Source organism: Malaclemys terrapin, chromosome 11, assembly GCF_027887155.1.
Source record: "Malaclemys terrapin pileata isolate rMalTer1 chromosome 11, rMalTer1.hap1, whole genome shotgun sequence".
NCBI classification, from domain to species: Eukaryota; Metazoa; Chordata; order Testudines; family Emydidae; genus Malaclemys; species Malaclemys terrapin.
Window position 1 is genome coordinate 7,991,172 of NC_071515.1, and position 19,656 is coordinate 8,010,827.

The 19,656-nt window shown below is 44.7% G+C and overlaps 1 protein-coding gene across 2 annotated transcripts in view; it reads right to left on the bottom strand.

Moving 5' to 3' along the window:
- Nucleotides 1-628: 628 nt before the first annotated feature.
- The window catches only part of LOC128845399 (anterior gradient protein 3-like), a 31,373-nt gene continuing 12,345 nt past the window's right edge, over nucleotides 629-19,656 (bottom strand). The window contains exons 2-9 of one of the 2 annotated variants that reach the window (XM_054044077.1): nucleotides 14,829-14,890; nucleotides 13,863-14,018; nucleotides 12,082-12,145; nucleotides 11,093-11,145; nucleotides 7,811-7,887; nucleotides 7,215-7,278; nucleotides 3,020-3,103; nucleotides 629-858 (exon numbers count right to left, since the gene is read on the bottom strand). In XM_054044077.1, the coding sequence (XP_053900052.1) occupies nucleotides 809-858; nucleotides 3,020-3,103; nucleotides 7,215-7,278; nucleotides 7,811-7,887; nucleotides 11,093-11,145; nucleotides 12,082-12,145; nucleotides 13,863-14,013 (543 nt within the window). In that variant the 5' untranslated portion in view covers nucleotides 14,014-14,018; nucleotides 14,829-14,890 and the 3' untranslated portion in view covers nucleotides 629-808. The remainder of the gene's footprint in view (nucleotides 859-3,019; nucleotides 3,104-7,214; nucleotides 7,279-7,810; nucleotides 7,888-11,092; nucleotides 11,146-12,081; nucleotides 12,146-13,862; nucleotides 14,019-14,828; nucleotides 14,891-19,656) is intronic. The other variant, XM_054044078.1, reaches the window with a different exon arrangement.

Here is a 19,656-nt window from a genome sequence, read left to right on the forward strand (position 1 = left end):
CTTACAGCTTATAAAAGACTCACATGGTGGATGTGTCCAATCAGAGTACTGGGGTGTGATTCATAACCAACTATTAAACTATTGGATGTTTATTACCAAAGAAAACATTGGATAATCTTCTCTTGGGGCTTTCTAGCAGAAATGGTCACGTGCAAAGAAGTGAAGAATTACTTATTTGCGAGATTTGTTAGCAGCTTCTTATGGGAAGAAAAAACCAATAGCCCATAATTAGAGAGAAATGGTTAAAATATAGGTTTTTGTTTTGGAAAAAATTATGGAAGTATATACCCTGCAAAATACAGAGCAGAAATGGATGCTTAGATATTTGGTTACCATTTATTCAATAATTAAAGTAAACTGGCCCCCCAAAAACATTGCATTTGACACTTTTTTAAATATTAAGTTTGAAAGATATTGGTTTGTAAACATGAGTAAAAACCGAATCCTGATGCTTGTACAGTGATTTGTAAACCTGCTAACTTCCTAAATAAACAGTTACTTACAAGAAAGAAGTGTACTGTTCAGATGTTCCCCATATAGCACACAGGGTTCACATAAGTATGTCTTTGCCATAGAGTTATTTCAGAGAAAATTGAATGTATTCTAGTCTAATCCCTCAGTACCACCACTTCCTCTATATTAACCTTTTTTGAAAAAGCCACTATGTACAGAATATTTGAAAATGCACTAATGCCACTAAACTTCCAGATTTGTATTTTCATGTTTTCTGATAGGTTGTCGAGCCCTGGCTTTTGCTGTACAATCCGTCCGCTTCCCTGGCATGTGAGGTTCTGGTCAGGCCCATTGTTCATAGTTCTGTGTGGAGAAGTGTCTTTGCTCGTCTCATGTTTTCAATCACTGTAGAAAACACTTGAGTTACTGAAAGCACTGATATGGTGATGCTGTGTGCATTTGTTAATGTACAGTACAGACCATATAGCTAAATTATGTGGGAGTGGGAAATAAAACTATACTATGCTTTGAATCTCCTGACTTTTAAATGGTTTGTTTTTTCAAATAATTATATCTTTCCAGCAATTTGTAAATTGATAACTGTTCACAACCATAACTATATCTTAGCAAAGCTTTTTTGCATGGGGATTTTTCTGCAGAAAATATTTGAAAACACTGATTTGTAAACTTGTTGTAGATTTTTTACTTTTTCTGATGGGACTGTATTTTAACTGTGGATTTAGTGTAAACTCACATTTAGAGCATCACACACTTCTGTTTTAATCAGTATTTCAGTAACAGAGTTTGTAACCTTGAAACAGAGCAATTCGATTAACATATTACTGATCTGCACAAGTGCACTGTTGCCAATGCTTGTGATTTTTTTTTTATCACAGGTTTTAAAATGTTTGGGTTTTTTTCTTAAAGTCCCAGCTCCTTGAGTCATGTGACTGTGACAATCTCATCTTTAATTTTACAACATAAGTTTCTAGCCCTCATGGTTTCAGAGAAAAGCTTGAAAATGATCTGCCAGGTACCGTAAAGGTTCTAAAACCAGAAGGCAGAGAGAGAACCCAAAATACAGCTTTAAAGACCTCGTGGTTTTTTTAAGGGGCAGTCTTGTTATATTAACACTCAGGATTGGTAATATTGCAAGTGGGAATCGTTATCCACTTTAGTGACTTACTGATGGAAATTTCAAACTGAGTCAATTTCAAACCATTACTGAAATTTGCAAAAACCTTGAATGAAAGCAGGTCAGCTGCTGTGGCCTGCACAGTCTATCACACCTCTACAACCAGCTTCCCGAGGAAGTTTTGAGAGATTCAGATATTGTCAGGGAAGTTGTCAGAAATAAAAAGCTCAACTTTCCAGCAATACTCAAAGGCACTTGTTTCCGTTGAGGGCTAATGAACAAAGCAAATGTAACATTTCAAAAACAAGCTGTTTGAGAGGATGTTCCACTAAAATAGGTCCCTTTTCAAAAATTAAACTCTCAAATCCTTATTTCTTTAAATACCATGTCTTGTTAGGTTTCAGAGTAGCAGCCGTGTTAGTCTGTATCCGCAAAAAGAACAGGAGTACTTGTGGCACCTTAGAGACTAACATTTATTAGAGCATAAGCTTTCGTGGGCTACAGCCCACTTCTTTGGATGCACAGAATGGAACATATATTGAGGAGATATATATATACACACATACAGAGAGCATGAACAGGTGGGAGTTGTCTTACCAACTCTGAGAGGCCAATTAAGTAAGTGGGGAAAAAAAACTATTGAAGTGATAATCAAGCTAGCCCAGTACAGACAGTTTGATAAGAAGTGTGAGAATACTTACAAGGGGAGATAGATTCAATGTTTGTAATGGCTCAGCCATTCCAAGTCCTTATTCAATCCTAAATTGATTGTATCTAGTCTGCATATCAATTCCAGCTCAGCAATCTCTCGTTGGAGTCTGTTTTTGAAGTTTTTCTGTTGTAAGATAGCCACCCGCAGGTCTGTCATTGAATGGCCAGACAGGTTAAAGTGTTCTCCCACTGGTTTTTGAGTATTATGATTCCTGATGTCAGATTTGTGTCCATTAATTCTTTTGCATAGAGACTGTCCGGTTTGGCCAATGTACATGGCAGAGGGGCTCGTTCACCTGCACATCTACCAGTGATATATGCCATCATGTGCCAGCAATCAATTTAGGATTGAATAAGGACTTGGAATGTCTGAGCCATTACAAACATTGAATCTATCTCCCCTTGTAAGTATTCTCACACTTCTTATCAAACTGTCTGTACTGGGCTAGCTTGATTATCACTTCAAAAGTTTTTTTTCCACTTAATTGGCCTCTCAGAGTTGGTAAGACAACTCCCACCTGTTCATGCTCTCTGTATGTGTGTGTGTATATATATCTCCCCAATATATGTTCCATTCTGTGCATCCAAAGAAGTGGGCTGTAGCCCACGAAAGCTTATGCTCTAATAAATGTTAGTCTCTAAGGTGCCTGATCATGTCTTGTTATAAGCTTGAGATGAAACTAACACTGTTTCATGTAAAATGTTGCTTATTTCACTCACAGTTTGAAATATCTTCTGGTTCATATGCATACATTCTGTTCTTATACTTTCCTGTCAGATCGGCTCGAACTGTCATAGAGGGATCTTTAGGAGGGGAAAAGTCCAAAATGTTAGCAATGGAGGTCTTTAGGAAGGAGCAGTGCTGCTTAATTTTGGGAGGTGGGGAGAGATTCAAGCCTTTAAAAATGGTATTCATTAGCAAAGCACTCTGACACTGTGTTTATGCCAGGGGTTTTCAGGACAAAATTTTTGGTGGCCTTAGACTGCGACAATCAACTGTTGCTGGTGGCCGCTCTCACACTTTTTCCTAAAATACTTAATTTGCTTTAGGAAAACCAAATAAATATGCCCACATTAACATCCAGGTGCCTGTAATTTATTTATTGCTAGCTAGTAAGTCTGTTGTGAAAAGTGACATTAACAAACCATACATGTATCACTTTTCACAGCAGACTTAATCAGCCCTGGCAAGCCTGGGGACAAATTCAGCCCTGGATGGAGGGTTGCGGGGAGGCAGTGTGGGGCTGGAGCCTGAAGTCCTGCATCCAGAGCCCGAAGCCCCATGGCCAGAGGATGAGGTGCAGGAACAGAGCCTGAAGCCATGCGGCTGGAGGCTGGGGTCTGCCAGTGCACAGCCAGGGCTGTAGCCTGAAGCCTTGCAGCCAGAGCTTGCTGCCCTGCCACCCAAGGGCTGAAACCCAAAGCCGGGGAAGGTGGGGAACTCACTGGCTGCCTGCTCCTACAACATTGTGCTTCAGGGGGGCAGGGCCCAACCCTGCTGCTGGCCCCAGCAACCAACACCAGGGTGGTACATCGAGGGGGAGGGGGCTCTACTTTGTGCCCCCCCCCCCATCACAGCCCAGGAAGCTAGCTGCAAGTAAAGCCCCTGGTAGCCGCATTTGAGAAACGCTTTAGGCTAACAGCCCTGTGGATCTCAGAGCTTAGTATCTGCCTTAGACTGGCTCTTAGACAATAGACTGGCTAGATGCATCTGAACTGCCATTCCGAAACTGGTAATGATGCCAGGTAGGTGTGGTCGTTAAAAAGGGTCAGTCTTTGTCCCGTTAATGCCCAACAATCTTACATTGAGTTTCCCCTGGAACTATTGCTTATGAGGCTAGACCAGAGGGAGGCAAACTACGGCCCGTGGGCCACATCCAGCCCACAGGACCCTCCTGCCTGGCCCCTGAGCTCCTAGCCCCCGGCCCCTCCCCTTCTGTTCCCCCTCCCCTGCAGCCTCAGCTCACGCCGCCACAATGCTCTGGGCGGCGGGGCTGTGAGCTCCTGAGGCAGTGCAGCTGCAGAGCCCGGCCTGACCCAGTGCTCTGTGCTGCGCAGTGGCGACAGCATGGCTGGCTCTAGCCAGGCAGCGCAGCTGTAACGTCGCCAGCCACCGGTGCTCCAGGCAGCGCAGTAAGGGGGCAGGGAGCAGGGGGTGGATAGGGGTCAGGGCATTCAGAGAGTGGGGTTGAATGGGGGCAGGAGTCCCAGGGGGACAATTAGGAATGAGAGGAGGGGTTGGATGGGGTGGTGGGGGACAGTCAGGGGCAGGGGTTCTGGGGGTGGTCAGGGGACAGAGAGAAGGGGTGGTTGGATTAGGGTTACCATACATCCGGATTTTCCCGGACATGTCCGGCTTTTTGGGCTCCAAATCCCCGTCCGGGGGGAAATCCCAAAAAGCCGGACATGTCCGGGAAAATCGGGACATGCGGGGCCGGTGGTGCTGGGCCGGCGGCGCCGGGGAGCCCGGCAGGGCTGGGCGGGCCGGCACCCCAGGGCCCGAGCCGACCCAGGTTGGAGACACCGGGGGGGCCAGACTGGGCCGCGCCTCCTCCCCTCACACCCCCCTTACCTGCTTCAGGCTTCCCGCGAATCAAATGTTCGCTGGAAGCAGGGGAGGGGGCGGAGTTGGGGCGGGGACTTTGGGAAAGGGGCGGAGTTGGGGCGTGGGCATGGGCGGGGCCCTGTGGAGTGTCCTCCTTTTGGAGGCTCAAAATATGGTAACCCTAGGTTGGATGGGGCAGAGGTCCCTGGGGGGGGGGGCAGTCAGGAAGGAGAGGAGGGGTTGGATGGGACAGCAGGGGGCAGTCGGGGTAGGGGTTGTCAGGGACAGGGACCGGGGGTGGTGAATGGGGCAGGGGTCCTGAGGGGGGCCGTCAGGGAACAGGGCGGGTTAGATGGGGCAGGAGTCCTGGGGGGGCTGTCAGGGGGCAAGAAGCGGGGGGTGGGGTGGATAGGGGGCTGGGCCACACCTGGCTGTTTGAGGAGGCATAGCCTCCCCTAACCAGCCCTCCATACAATTTCCGAAACCCGATGTGGCCCTCAGGCCAAAAAGTTTGCCTGCCCCTGAGCTAGACCCTGTCCCTGGAAAGCCCAATGAATCCTTAATAAATTTTCAGATATAGACAGGGAGTCTAATTCTTATCTATTTTCACACACTACAGCATGATGTCATGTTGGGTCTGTATCATGTATACAAGGCCAGCTCTAGGCACCAGCAAAGCAAGCAGTTGCTTGGGGCGGCTAATTTGCAGGGGCACAAGAATCCAGCATGGGAGCTGAGAACCAACAGGAGGCCCTGGGAGCTGTAGTTCCCAGCCTATAGAGCCAGCCCTGGAGCAGGGAAAGAACTACATTTCCCAGCATTCCCTCGGCCACAATTAACAGGAAAGGGAGGGGGAAGGAGTGTGGAACTGAAACCTCATGCTGCAGCTTGCTGTGAATGGTAGGGACAGAGCCAGCTCTAGGTTTTTTGCTGCCCCCCCCCGCACCGCAGTGTTGCCCCAGTCCTGGACTCTCCCCCGCCCACATCCCCTGCTGCCCCAGCTCTGGCCCCGACCTGCTGCCCCAGCCCTGTGCTCTCCCCCCACTTGCACCTCCTGCCGCCCCAGCCCTGGGCTCTTCCCTGCCCCCCACACCTCCTGCCGCCCCAGCCCTGGGCTCTCCTCCAAAGAAAGAATTGGGTGGACTAAATGGACAGTGCACCTCTCTATCTGAAGTTTAGCAAGGAAGGTACATAGATCCCACTAGAATTTAAAATGAAATGTAAGGGAGGGGAGGCTCTGGACTTGGGCAGCTTTAGATACAGTACCAGGCACGTAGGAGGATTTACACGTCTGAGCCATGGAAGCAGAAATTGACGTTTCCTTTCCAGATTTAGCTAATATTCAGAAAGGGAATCTAGCACCTGCCTTCCAGATCTGAACACCCCAAAATTCAGGAGTGCTCAAGCTCAAATTGGGCAGCTGTTACTTAATTTCTCCCAAATCAAATATACTGATCCACTGTAACTTGCTGTAGAAAAAGTAGAATAAATTGAGCAAGAAATGCTTCCCAGTGGTTATTAGGACTGGAATTGCTATTTTCAACAGCCATTGCTGGTTTTTGTTTGTTTGTTTTGGTTTTATTTGTTTAAAAGGAAGACAGTGATATTGCATTGGCAAATTCCCCATAGAAACAAAGAATGGAACAAAAGAATAATAAAGGCACCTCAACTTTTCCTCATTTGTGTAGGATACTCTTATAATATGCATCCAGATATCCTTCAATCACACATGCTGAAAATTGTTCCACTTTACTGCAGTTCTGTAACCATATGGGAGCCAATCCTGTCTGTGTTCTGTGCACATCCAAAATTCCTGCTGAATGACCCGCCCTGGGAGTGAGTTACCAGTGACCCAGGGCTGGGGCGGCAGGAGGGTGCAGTTGGTGTGTGGGGAGAGAGAGAGCCCTGGCCTGGCGGGGGGTTGGGGTGGGGGACAGCCAAAAAATGTTTTGCTTGGGGCAGCAAAAAACCTAGAGCCGGCCCTGCATGTATATATATATATAGGACCAGCTCCTTAATCGGTATAAGTTGGTATGTTGATGTCAGTGGTGCTACACTGATTTATACCAACTGAGGATTTGGCCCATGGTGACATTTAAATAAGGTGACTACTGACTTTTTGGTGCCCGACTTTACACCTTAAAGGAGCCCAATTTTCATATAAGGCTGAGCAGCCATCCTCTGAAAAGCAAATCTCTTTAAAATGTCTCAGGTTAGGCAAGAAAAATCACTAGCCACTTTTGCAAAGCTTGGTCATAATGTCCTGCAGCTTGAAAAAACAAACCCTGGTGCCCAAGCAAGGAATCTGTGCTACACATCACACAAGGCAATTGTTCCGTTTTGATTATCACAGAGAATTGGGAAGCTCACCAACAAAGAGGATCCTAGGGACATAGTGGCCATCAGGGGCCATGTTGTCATCTGTGCTCGAATGCTGAAAGAAAGTTAAATAACTTTTTTGTGATAGGTCATTATCAGAACAGCTGTCACATCAGTCAAAGCACTAGAAATGGAACAAACTAATCAGTCTTCTTTATTTCGCTTCAAGTACAATTTGTGGGGTGGTTCTATGGAGTCTCCCTCCTCCCCCTGCATCTAACACAGCACCAATAGTTAGTTATGTAGGGCTTGCTGTGTTGGATCAGAACAAGGTCCCACTCAATTCAGTATCCTATTACTGACCGTGGCCTGACGATAGAGGTCCTAAGAAAACTATTTGAGACTGGATTACATAAATATATCTGGATTTGAGAGTAGTAATGTCTCTGTCTCTTCCTCCTCCTAAAAGAGGAATTTTTAGCAAACTCTGTTGTGGGTTTCCAGCAACTTGGAAACCAGATATTTGAATGAAAATAAAATAATTAATAAAAAACCGCAAAGAAGTCAATTTCTGATTTGCTATTAAGACTCTATTCTGCTTCCCATCATATATTTTGATAATTATGACTTTTAAATTATGATCTTACCACCAGATTAAGCATAATAAAATCCTCTTGAGCCATCTTTTGGATCTCTGGGCTGGAAACAAAAGCTTTCTTTAAAGCTAAAAAAAATAAATAATTTAGGTGGGGAATTTGATCTGCAGCTCACTGTTTTATATCAGCTTATAGTGTTCCTAAAACCACCAATTTATGGTTAACATCTTCAGACTATCACATGCACATGTTAGATAAGTCTTGGATAATTCAGGACTAATACACCAAGCAGTAGAAAAATCTGTTGTTGCCTGTGAAGCTAGTTGCTGCTTGATGTAATGTAAAATAGTTCATTCCCTTTGTGGGACTCCATCATAAATCTAACTTGACTTCCTCCAATAGTCGTTGGCATTACAAGACAGAATAGGAATCATGCAGGTATGCATGTTTTATGCCGCATAGAACTAAAACCACTATAATAACAAGTACTTGAAATGTTGCAGGAAATACTGAGGTCAGAATTTACATACGATCCTCAGTTTGTTCTGAATGACCTACAGTGGGATGAAAAGCTAATAGAGCAGTTAATCTTATCAGCTTTTCTTTGGCAAAAAAGTCTCTTCCTAGGTAATGGAAAGGTACCAATATTCCCTCTTGGAATGATTGACTGGCTTATAAATATAGATCAGAGGTGGGCAAACTACGGCCCACGGGCCACATCAGGCCAGCAGGACCTCCTGCCTGGCTCCTGAGCTCCTGGCCTGGGAGGCTCGTCCCCTGGCCCCTGCCCTGCTGTTCCCCTCCCCCGCAGCCTCAGCTCACTGCACTGCTGGTGCCATGCTCTGGATGGTGGGGCTGCGAGCTCCTGGGGCAGCGCAGCTGCAGAGCCCGGCGTGATCCGGTGCTCTGTGCTACGTGGTGGCATGGCTGGCTCCAGCCAGACGGCACGGCTGTAGCCCCGCCAGCCACTGGTGCTCCAGGCAGCGTGGTAAGGGTGCAGGGAGCAGGGGTGGTTGGATAGAGGGCAGGGGAGTTTGGGGTGGTGGTCAGGGGACAGGGGTGTGGATAGGGGTCGGGGTGGTCAGAGGGCAGGGGTTCTGGGGGCGGTCAGGGTGGATGGGACAAAGGTCCTGGGGAGGCCGTCAGGGAACGGGGGCGGCGGGGGGGGGGGGCATCAGGGGGCGAGAAGCGGAGGGGGGTAGATTGGGGGCCACACAGGGCTGTTTGAGGAGGCACAGCCTCCCCTAACTGGCCCTCTATACAATTTCCGAAACCCGATGCAGCCCTCAGGCCAAAAAGGTGGCCCGCCCCTACTATAGATGGTGGCAGATGCTCTTGAAGGCTCGAAGGTCCTGTCTTAAAATGCCACACCAGACTGAATTCTCAGGCCTTGTGGTGGCATTACAGAGCAATTAGAAGTCACTGCATCCTGAGAGATGCCATCCTGCAGATGAGATGTTACATTTGGAGAGAAGTCCCATCTAAAGTTATTCTAGATCAGTGGTTCTCAAACTTTTTTTTTCCACGGACCACTTGAAAATTGCTGAAGGTCTTGGCGGACCACTTAATGATCTTTCCAAAAGTTGTTTGTATCGTTAGATAACTATTGTAAAGCACTTTGGATAAAAGCGCTATATAAAAGTGCTATATATAAAAAAAACTTTTAACTTTTTTTGTTCTACAAATAAAAGCACACAACTCATATTTTCGTATCAGTAGTTTTACCTTTCAGATGCGATGGATCTGATCTGTCTCCCGCCATGGCAGCCCCCGAGCTGGGGCTGGGGGGGTCTCTCCCTCTCTCCCCCGCCACCACAGTCCCTGAGCTGGGGCTGGGAAGGGGAGGGTGTCTCTCCCTGCCACAGCAGCCACAGAGCTGAGGCTGGGAAGGAGGGCCTCTCTCCCTGGCAGCTACAGCCCTTAAGCTGGGGAAAGTCGCCTCTTTCTCTGGCCACTGTAGCCCTGCACATCCCAAATTCCCCCCACCCTCTCTTCTCACCCCACTGTCCCCTCCCACCTACCCGCTATTCCCCCCAAAGCCACCACCTCACCTTACATGTGCGTCTTCTCCAGGGTCCAGGCACCTAATTAGTGGAGTCATGCCTGCGTGGCTCCACTAATTAGGTGGGTGGCCCTTCATTCTCTCGTGTGCAGCTGCCCAGGCACGCACCTTAGAGGGAACTATCCGCGGACCCCCTGAATGGAGCTCGGAGACCCCTGGTGGTCCACAGACCACAGTTTGAGAACCTCTTTTCTAGATGTCTTAGACCACGTTGATCAGAGAATGGCTGCTGCATGCCATTGGCAAGTCACTTCTTTTCCAGTATCTAACTCATCCCATTTTCAGAATACCATAAGCATGAAGGTCCCTTTATAAATAATAAAAATAATTAGAAGTGGCACGGCTAGCGATGCCCATAATTAAGGTTGCATGACACTTGCCATTCTGACCCTGTTTTGTACTTGCTTATTGTTTTCAAACTTCATTGTGAAGTGAACTGTGAAGCCCAGAGCTCTGTTGGACCAGCTATCTGCGCAGAGCTGGGAAAGCAGGGCCGGCTTTAGGAACTGCAGGGCCCGATTCGAATACCCGGCGGCTTCGGCGGCACTGAAGGACCCCCCGCCGCCGAAGTGCCGCCAAAGACCCGGACCACCGCCGGGTGAGTAAAAAAAATTAAAAAGGCGCCTAAGGCGCGGGGCCCTCTTAGGCACGGGCGCGGGGCCCTCTTAGGTGCAGGGCCCAATTCCGGGGAATCGGCGTAAAGCCGGCCCTGAGGGAAAGAACACACAAACACTCAAGCCAACTAACAACATCAAGGTTGCAAAGTCAAGCACTCCAAAATTAGAAAATGCCCAAATTAATATTTTTGCCCCCTTGAGCCATATGCATGATGATGCAGTCTTTAATGACATGCTCTCATACTGTTTTTGTAATTTTGTATATACTACATAACTATAAAAGAAATAACAGAATATCTGAGCCCTCTTTCTGATAGAATTATAACCCCTGATTAATATAAATTGAGCTTTGTCTGGGTGAAGGAAGATGCAATGACTTCATGTCCCTTGTCAGTGTCCTCTGAGGAAGTCTAGGTGCCAAGGCTATTTTGGATGCTGATCCAAAATGCTAACCGGTTTACCCTCCATAGACAGTGCTTCAGCCACTGAAGTTTTGACCTAAAGCAGGTTGATATGCAAAAAGGTGTTATGGACCTTTTATTCCATACTCTTATCTATAACCCAAGCATGGTTTATTGCTCCTGTTTTGGAGGATGTTTCAGGAAGACTTAGAAGAGGTTCAGTTTGATTTAGAAGGGTTTCCTTTTTTCTCACCTTGGCTATAAGGGCATTCTTCTAAGTGGTGGATAACCATCAGAGGTTTCTTGCTAAAAGGACATGAAAAAGGTGGCATGTCAGATCATTTATAGAAAACACTAACATATAAGCAACTATGTTGTTACAGGGTTATAATTGCAATGGGGTTCTGATGCTGCTAAAAGCCACATCCAGGAACTATGAGAAGAGCTTGATTGGTTTATCAGTGGATCTTCCAAGTATACTTCCCAAACTATAGTCTTGTGCATTGCTTAGCTGTTATAAGTGGAATGTCCTTTCATATTCCAAGTCTATGGCTATTCGATCATATGAAGGTGGTGCTATACAAAGAAAGGATCATGTACAAAGATTCTAGTGAAACCATAACATGCAAATTAAGTTTAATGAAACCAGGAAGAAACTACATTCTCATAACTCTCTTCAGCCTGACTGATTTTATAATATAGAAGTCCAAGACTTTTGAAGTCTGAAAGCTTTCAGTTAGAGCAGCAACTGCATTAGAAATTAATCTGATAAATACTGTGGACCCAATCCTACAAGCTGCTCATCTCCTGGGAGGTCACCTCCCACCGATGTTCTATTCAGCTGCTCTTTAAATCAAAGGATTGAAAGGCACTTGTTATCTTGGAGAATCAGGCTTGTACAAGGAAAACTAAGATGAGTCTCTGTCAGGGTGTCAAATGACGTAAGTGGAACTGTAGTTCCTAGAATGTTCATGAGCTTTAGTTTTTCCAAAGCCGTTGTGGGCAGGGGTTGCTTTTTACAATATATTGGTACACTGCCTAGCTTCAATGGAATATCCGTTCTGAGTAGGGCCTTGCTCAGTGCTGGAATGCAAATCAATCATAACACAATCATAGTCCATGGTTTTAGCATCATATTAGCACATTTTGCCTATTTAAACAATAGCTTCTTGTAGAATTACCACCAGTGTCCCTATGTAAATCCGTTTATGATGCAGCAAAATAAGAATAACTAAAGATTACCTGTTTCTTGATCTAGTTAAAGCTTCTTCATATGTCTGAACCCATTCAATTTCATCACCCCATCCTATAGAGAAGAAGATAGATTAATTTCATTTGTGTACAAATGGCACAATTGATCTCTGGAGCAGGTGGATGTCCGGACTTTGCTGACCAATGTCGCCAAAGGCTAAATGTTGTCTACTACTCATCACTCCTTTTATCCAGGACAAAGGGGAATGAAGAACTTGGAATCTCTCTGAGGGAGGAAGCTTGGGAAAAAAATGGGAACCACATAAAATGCATTTAAGCTCTGCTGAATCCATGTCTCACCTGCAAAGTATTGAACAATTTTCACTAGACACCTGGTAGACTACAGGATAGGAATGTCACATTGCACTCTACTACAGATGCAGCCACTCACATGGTTCAGTAACACACATGCTTTTGTTCTACTATATGATACACCCAGGTTTGTGTACCCACTTTTCACAAACACTAAACTACCCATTATCCCTTCATTTAAAACACCTCCTTTCATGGAGGATGGCCCCATTCCATATATCTTTTTCTTCTATGGTCTAACTTTATCCACATACAATAATGAACCCATTTACTTAGCATACAATGGGCATAGGAACAAGAGTTGCCACAATTCATAAATGCCTTCCAATCTCATTCTTCTCTCCCTTTTTGTAATAATCCTTTTTTTCCCCTCTGCATGTGTCTATGTGAAGACTGGGACCTTACTAGATTTACTCGTTTTATTGATAAGACCAATCAGGTATATTCCTTTGATCAATTATATGACAATTACCCAAATATACATTATTTCAATATTTCCAAACGTCTACATTTTACAGGACAGTTGTGCTTTAGTGATTAGATACACACCCAACTTTGAAGAACATTTAAGAAATCTAACAACAGAAGCAGGTTGTCAAAAATCTACACAATACTTTTCAAAACTTGGGATTTTCCACATTCTATATGTAGGCCCAGACCCACAGCTAGTGCAAAACAAGTTTGCCCACCTGGAGTCAATGGAGCTACATCAGTATAGGACAGCTGAGGATCAAACCCATAAACAGTTGGGGGCTGGATACTAAAACTCATTATTTTCACTCTACAAATATTGCTGTCCTCCTCCTCCTGGTCCCTGGCCTTGTGCCTGGCCCCTAGGAAGGAAAGATGCTGCCCTGACTCTCAGCAGAGGAGCAGCTCGGAAGGAAGAGTGGAGCTGGCTGCAGTCAGGAGCCATAGCTGCGGACATCAGCCTGCCAAGATGGGCAGGAGGGGATGGCACAGCTGAACCTGTTGGCAGAAGGCTACGTTTGCGGCTGCTTCCTGCCTACATTGAGCTTAACCTCTAAGTAGTTGAATGGCAGCCAGCAACTTGGGACAGGGTGAGCAACTTCAGACTCCGCTCCCTCCCCTTCACAGCCCATCCAAATTTGGGTCTGGAAGCATTGTAGTCCCGTACAAGCTGAAAGCTGTGGAAGATGTCCCAACCTCCCCAAGGACCAAAGGCAGGATTTACTGGCCTTCAGGGCCCAATCAAAGTGCATCTCTTTAAGTAACAGTTTGGGACTATATTTCTGAATGGCAGTGAGGGAAGGTCTCCCAGCCACTGACTGTAACTATTGGGAAGCAACAGAAGTCATTTGACTACCTGGGTGCATGGGTGATATTCATGTTTATACATTATTTTTGCGAAGGTAAGATGCCCAGAAGTTATGTGGGTGGGCCTCACATGGAAATGCTCAGACAGATAAATGCTTTGCTCAGAGACTTCACCATCTCACCTCGGGAGAGAGTTTGAGGCATCCTTATCCGTGTGATGTTCTCCTCCTCCTCCTGCTCCTCCTGCTCAGGGACCTTTTGTAGTTTTCTCTGGGCAGCTACCACCAGGGCATTGCAGAGGAGGAGAGAACACAGTAACTGAAAGGAGTGCATGTTTTCTGGAAAGTAAATTCAGAAGGGTCTAGTGTTAAGAGAGAAAATCTTTAGACAGCTTCCGAGTAAGACAATAAACTTTGAAATATCCATAAGCCATGTCTCATGGACACCTCACTTCAGCAGAAGTTACTCAGGAAGCATTGTTTCTGGTCAAAGCACCTTGTTTGCTTATTGTTGGAGCAAATGATTATGAATAACCCAACAGGATCTTGGGTCTCCATCTATACTGAGCCACTGGTTCTTGGACTTCAGTGATCCACCCCTCAAGAAAACTAGAGGAACTTTCCTGCATTGACAAACATTTCTATGTATCTTATTACAGCTGCACCTCTGAATTTTTTCTTTAACTCTGAGGTCAAAAGTTTCCAACCTCATTGCCTAAAAATAGGCTTCCAAATCCACTTTAATCAAAGTGGCCTGATTTTCAAAAGTGTGCTGGTCACTTGCAGCTCCCACTGGCTTCAGTGGGAGCTGGGGTTGCTCAGCAGCTCTGAAAATGAGACTTTATATTTATATGCTTGTAGCCAAAAATGAATCAGCTACGTTTGACAATGTTGGTTTGACATTGCTTCATGGATCAGTGTGTGATGTCAAATACGCCAGCAACAATCCTTTACAGCTCTTGAAATAATTTTTTTTACAGATTTTTACTTATTTTAATTTCTTTGTTACAGTTTTTAACCTACGAATAGCAATGACAGCTGTAGGAACTGCAGCAAGGAGCAAGCATACACCTTGGAAAGGAAATGCGTATCCTTTTCAGGAAAAAGATAGTCCTATAAAAATGCATTTTCTTAGAATGATTTTCTCACCTGGAACCTTAGGCTGAGGTCTCTGAGCAGACTGTGAAAATGCACCTCTTCCAGTTATTCATCTGTGGTAGAAATAAGTAAGCTAACAGTTATTTATACCCCTGTATTTGCTTAGTTAGTGAGGATGAATGTCAACTGAAATTCCAGGATATCCTGCTCCTGGCAAAGTGCAGAACAACCTTCCTACAATAGTTTTCTTTTAATCGACACAGCCGTGTGCTTGGTTTTAATCATGGGATAGTGATTAATGAAAGTATTCACTGTAGTGTTTATACTAGACACACCTTCTTCTATCATATATGCTTCCTTAAGCATGGGCTATGTGCCTCTAAGCCACGAGCTGGTCTAAGATTTTGGTCTAAATGCATATGAAAAGTTTATTAAGAGGAAATCACATATGTAATTTTTTTTTTTTTTTTTTTAGTTTCTTAAATTCTTCAAAAGAGTTAGTGTCATTTCTGTTCAAAACCATTTGAAGAACTTTTTCAATGGATATTGTTTGTTAGCATTCTGCAGCATCTCAAAGGTGCCTTATAATGTAATCAATTCTTTTTTCATTTTCGCATATTACTGTAGCTTCAGCTACACAGGACTGAATTATGGTAGAATGGCTAACTCCCTGCATCAGCCTGGTTGGCTGTGTCAGTAAACTCTCACAACTACTGTAGATTGTAAGGCTAGTGCATGGAAAGCATCTGGCCTCTCTCTTAACATCCAGTGTAACCCATTAGACCAGCTGTCCATGCCCACAATGTACTTGCGTTTACAAAAGGCTTTAGTTTAAGGTGCTTTAGAAGAGATTAATTATTAAGGAAAATAAGCTACCACAATGTAAAGGGCAAAATCCTCTTGTGAACTGAACCATGTTGAAGCCATAGAAAACAGCAGTATAATAAAAGAGCTGATCCAGGGAAAAAGCAGTAAATGAATGGGATAATCTAGGTGGTAGCATGAAGATTAGTGTTACAATACAAACCGGGGGTCCTGTAACATCATAAACGAGGAGTGGCTAAACTTACACCCGAAATACTACATTAAAAGAAAATGATTGAGGTTGCAAAGTCAAGCACTCAAAAGTGAGGAAATGTCAGATTTACAGTTGCCTGTGTAACCATAATTTGGCCCTCTTGTATATCCATCCTGTGTACTGACTGAGGAAAAAAATAGCATGTGAGCATGTAATTAAAGACTGTTTCACAATGCATATGCACAAAGGACTGAATTAAGGCTGCACTGGCAACTGTATAGCTGGCATTTCCTAACTTTCAAGTGCTTGACTTTGCAGCTGAAATAATGGTCTTTCAACAGTTTTTCTGTGTGTAGTTTCCTAAGTGTGTGTGTTTTATCCAAAACATTCTCCTTTGTGCTTGAATCTTCTGTAGGGTTTGAACCCAGGGCCTTCAGCACAGATTGCTGCCTAAGCTCTAGGTAGCAGTAGGAGGAGGCTATTGTTCCAGATAGGATGGTGTGGGGCAGGGTTCCTGCCCATCTCTCTCTTTCTGCCCGGGAGTTGGAGGAGTTCCTGCCTAGGTGGTACTTCTGGGGGCAGTATCAATGGCCACTGGGGCCATGCAGTGGGTCTGCAGATGTATGGGGGAGTCCAGCTAAGCTCTCCTCCTCCCCTCTTCCTACTATAGCTGCTTGCTGGTGTTCCCAGTCCAGTGTGTGATGCTGCTGCTTGGCGTGAGCCTGGATCTCCAGAATGTTCAGTGAGACTTACTCGAAAGCCTCACTAAAGTCAAGATATACCACATCTACCTCTTCCCCCCCATCCACGAGGCTTGTTACCTTGTCAAAGAAAGCTATTAAGTTGGTTTCACACAATTTGTTTATAAATCCATGCTGACTGTTACTTATCACCTTATTATCTTCTTCTAAGTGTGTACAATCTGATTTCTTAATTATTTGCTCCATTATCTTTCTGGGTATTGAAGTTAAGCTGACTGGTCTGTAATTCCCCAGGTTGTCCTTATTTCCCTTTTTGTAGATGGGCACTATATTTGCCCTTTTCCAGTGCTCTGGAATCTCTCCCATCTTCCATGACTTTTCAAAGATAATCGCTAATGGCTCAGATATCTTCTCAGTCAGCTCCTTGAGTATTCTAGGAAGTATTTCAGCAGGCCTTGGTGACTTGAAGACATCTAACTTGTCTAAGTAATTTTAACTTGTTCTTTTCCGATTTTAGCCTCTGATCCTACCTTATTTTCACTGGCATTCACTAAGTTAGATGTCCAATCACTACTACCCTTTTTTGTGACGCAAAACAAACAGAAAATATAGGGGTTACTACCACAAGAAGTGAATCAAAGTCCTGCATCCATGATCTTCACAGCTGACCGCTCTCATTTTTGACCCTACCCTCCATTCCCCTCTACTGCTCTCTTCTCTTTCAGATACCCAGCAGTGGTGTCCCCAACCTCCTCCAGCTCTTTACCTTGCCAGCATCACTGATTGGGTGAAATGTAGTAATTGACAGGTGTGGTGTGTCCTATATTTTTGCAGTGTATTTAATCTTACACTCCACTACATCCAATGATCTTAAATATATTAATGACTTGGGGTGAGGTTGAAGCTAGATAGCAAGTTGTTGAAGTGTGCAGATATCACGTTTTGGTTAGGAAAAATGAAGGTGAAATTCCCGCTGGATTTTTAAACATCTTGGAGGAGTTGAGCCAGAAGATGAATGGTAAAATGGAAATCCAAAGAATTAAATTACACTAGAGCAAGTGCCCAGTATTTGGTAGATTACTGTGTCCAATTTCAGCCACTTCACCACAAGAGAGAGAGTTTGCAGTGTTGTTGTAGCCGTGTTCGTCCCAAGATATGGGAGAGACAAGGTGGGGTTAGGGAATATCTTTTTTTGGACCAAATTCTGTTGGTGAAAGAGACATGCTTTTGAGCTACACAGAGCTCTTCTTCAGGTCTAGAGATGGCCCGCAACATACAGTGCTAGTAATGAGAGACAGGCTAAACGACATACATTAGGCTGTTTGTACACCAATGCGAGAAGCCTAGGTAATAAAATGGAGGAATTGGAGCTCTTGGTCCGAGAATTGAAACCGGATATCGTAGGAATAACTGAAACGTGGTGGAATGGCGGTCACGACTGGAACGCAGGTATGGAGGGGTATGCGCTGTTTAGGAAAGACCGGGATAAAGGTAAAGGTGGGGGGGTGGCATTGTATGTCAATAGTGAAATAAGCTGTAAAGAAATAATAGTGGATGGAATAGATAACACGGAGTCCGTCTGGGCGATACTGAAGCTGGGTAAAAGTACTACTAGAGCCTCTCCGGGGATAGTGCTTGGGGTGTGCTATAGACCGCCGGGATCGACCCAGGATATGGATAAGGAATTGTTTAATGTATTAAGGGAGGTAAATACTAATAGAAACTGTGTAATTATGGGGGACTTTAACTTCCCGGATATAGATTGGGGAACAAAAGCTAGTAGCAATAATAGGGCTCAGATGTTCCTAGATGTGCTTGCAGATCAATTCCTTTATCAAGTGGTAGCTGAGCCGACGAGGGGGGAGGCCATTTTAGATTTGATTCTGGTAAGTAGTGAGGACCTTGTTGAGGAAGTGGTAGTGGGGGACAACTTGGGCTCCAGTGATCATGAGCTAATTCGCTTTAAACTAAATGGAAAGAGTACCAGAATTAAGTCAAAGACTAGGGTTTATAATTTTAAAAAGGCCAATTTTAACAAATTAAGGGGACTGGTAAGGGAAGTGGATTGGGCAAACGTATTAAGGGACCTAAAGGCAGAAGAAGCCTGGGATTACTTTAAGTTAAAGATGCAAGAGCTGTCAGAGGCCTGTATCCCCAAAAAGGGAAAAAGATTACTAAGCAAGAGACTTAGACCGAGCTGGATGAGCGACCGGCTGAAAGGGGCGATTAGGAAAAAACAGAAAGCGTACAAAGAGTGGAAGAGGGGAGGGATCAGTAAGGAAACTTACCTTAGTGAAGTCAGAGAATGTAGAGATAGAGTGAGAAAGGCCAAAGGCCGGGAAGAGTTAGACTTAGCGAGGGGAATTAAAAGTAATAGTAAGAGGTTTTACAGCCATATAAATAGGAAGAAAGCAAAGAAAGAAGAAGTGGGACCGCTGAAGACTATAGCCGGAGAGGAGATTAAAGATAATCTAGGCATGGCGCAATATCTCAATGAATATTTTGCATCGGTGTTTAATGAGGCCAATGAAGGTATTAGGGATACTAGCACCGTTACAGAGGGGCATACGGGATGGGGGATTACCGCATCCGAGGTAGAAACAAAACTAGAACGCCTTAATGGGACTAAGTCGGGTGGACCGGACGATCTTCATCCGAGAATATTGAAGGAATTGGCGCGGGAAATAGCAGGCCCATTAGCGACTATATTTAATGAATCTGTAAACTCGGGGGTAGTCCCGTTAGACTGGAGAATAGCCAATGTGGTTCCTATTTTCAAGAAAGGGAAAAAAAGTGACCCGGGTAACTATAGGCCTGTTAGTTTAACATCAGTAGTGTGCAAGGTGCTGGAGAAGATTCTGAAAGAGAAACTAGTTGAGGACCTTGAAGTTAATGGCAAATGCGATAAATTACAGCATGGTTTTACGAAGGGCAGATCGTGCCAAACGAATCTGATCTCCTTCTTTGAGAAAGTAACGGACTTATTAGATAAGGGAAATGCAGTGGACCTAATATACCTGGATTTCAGTAAAGCGTTTGATACAGTACCCCATGAGGAACTATTGGTTAAAATGAAAAACATGGGGATCGATATGAAAATCCAGAGGTGGATAGGGAATTGGTTAATGGGGAGAACGCAGCGGGTCGTATTAAAGGGTGA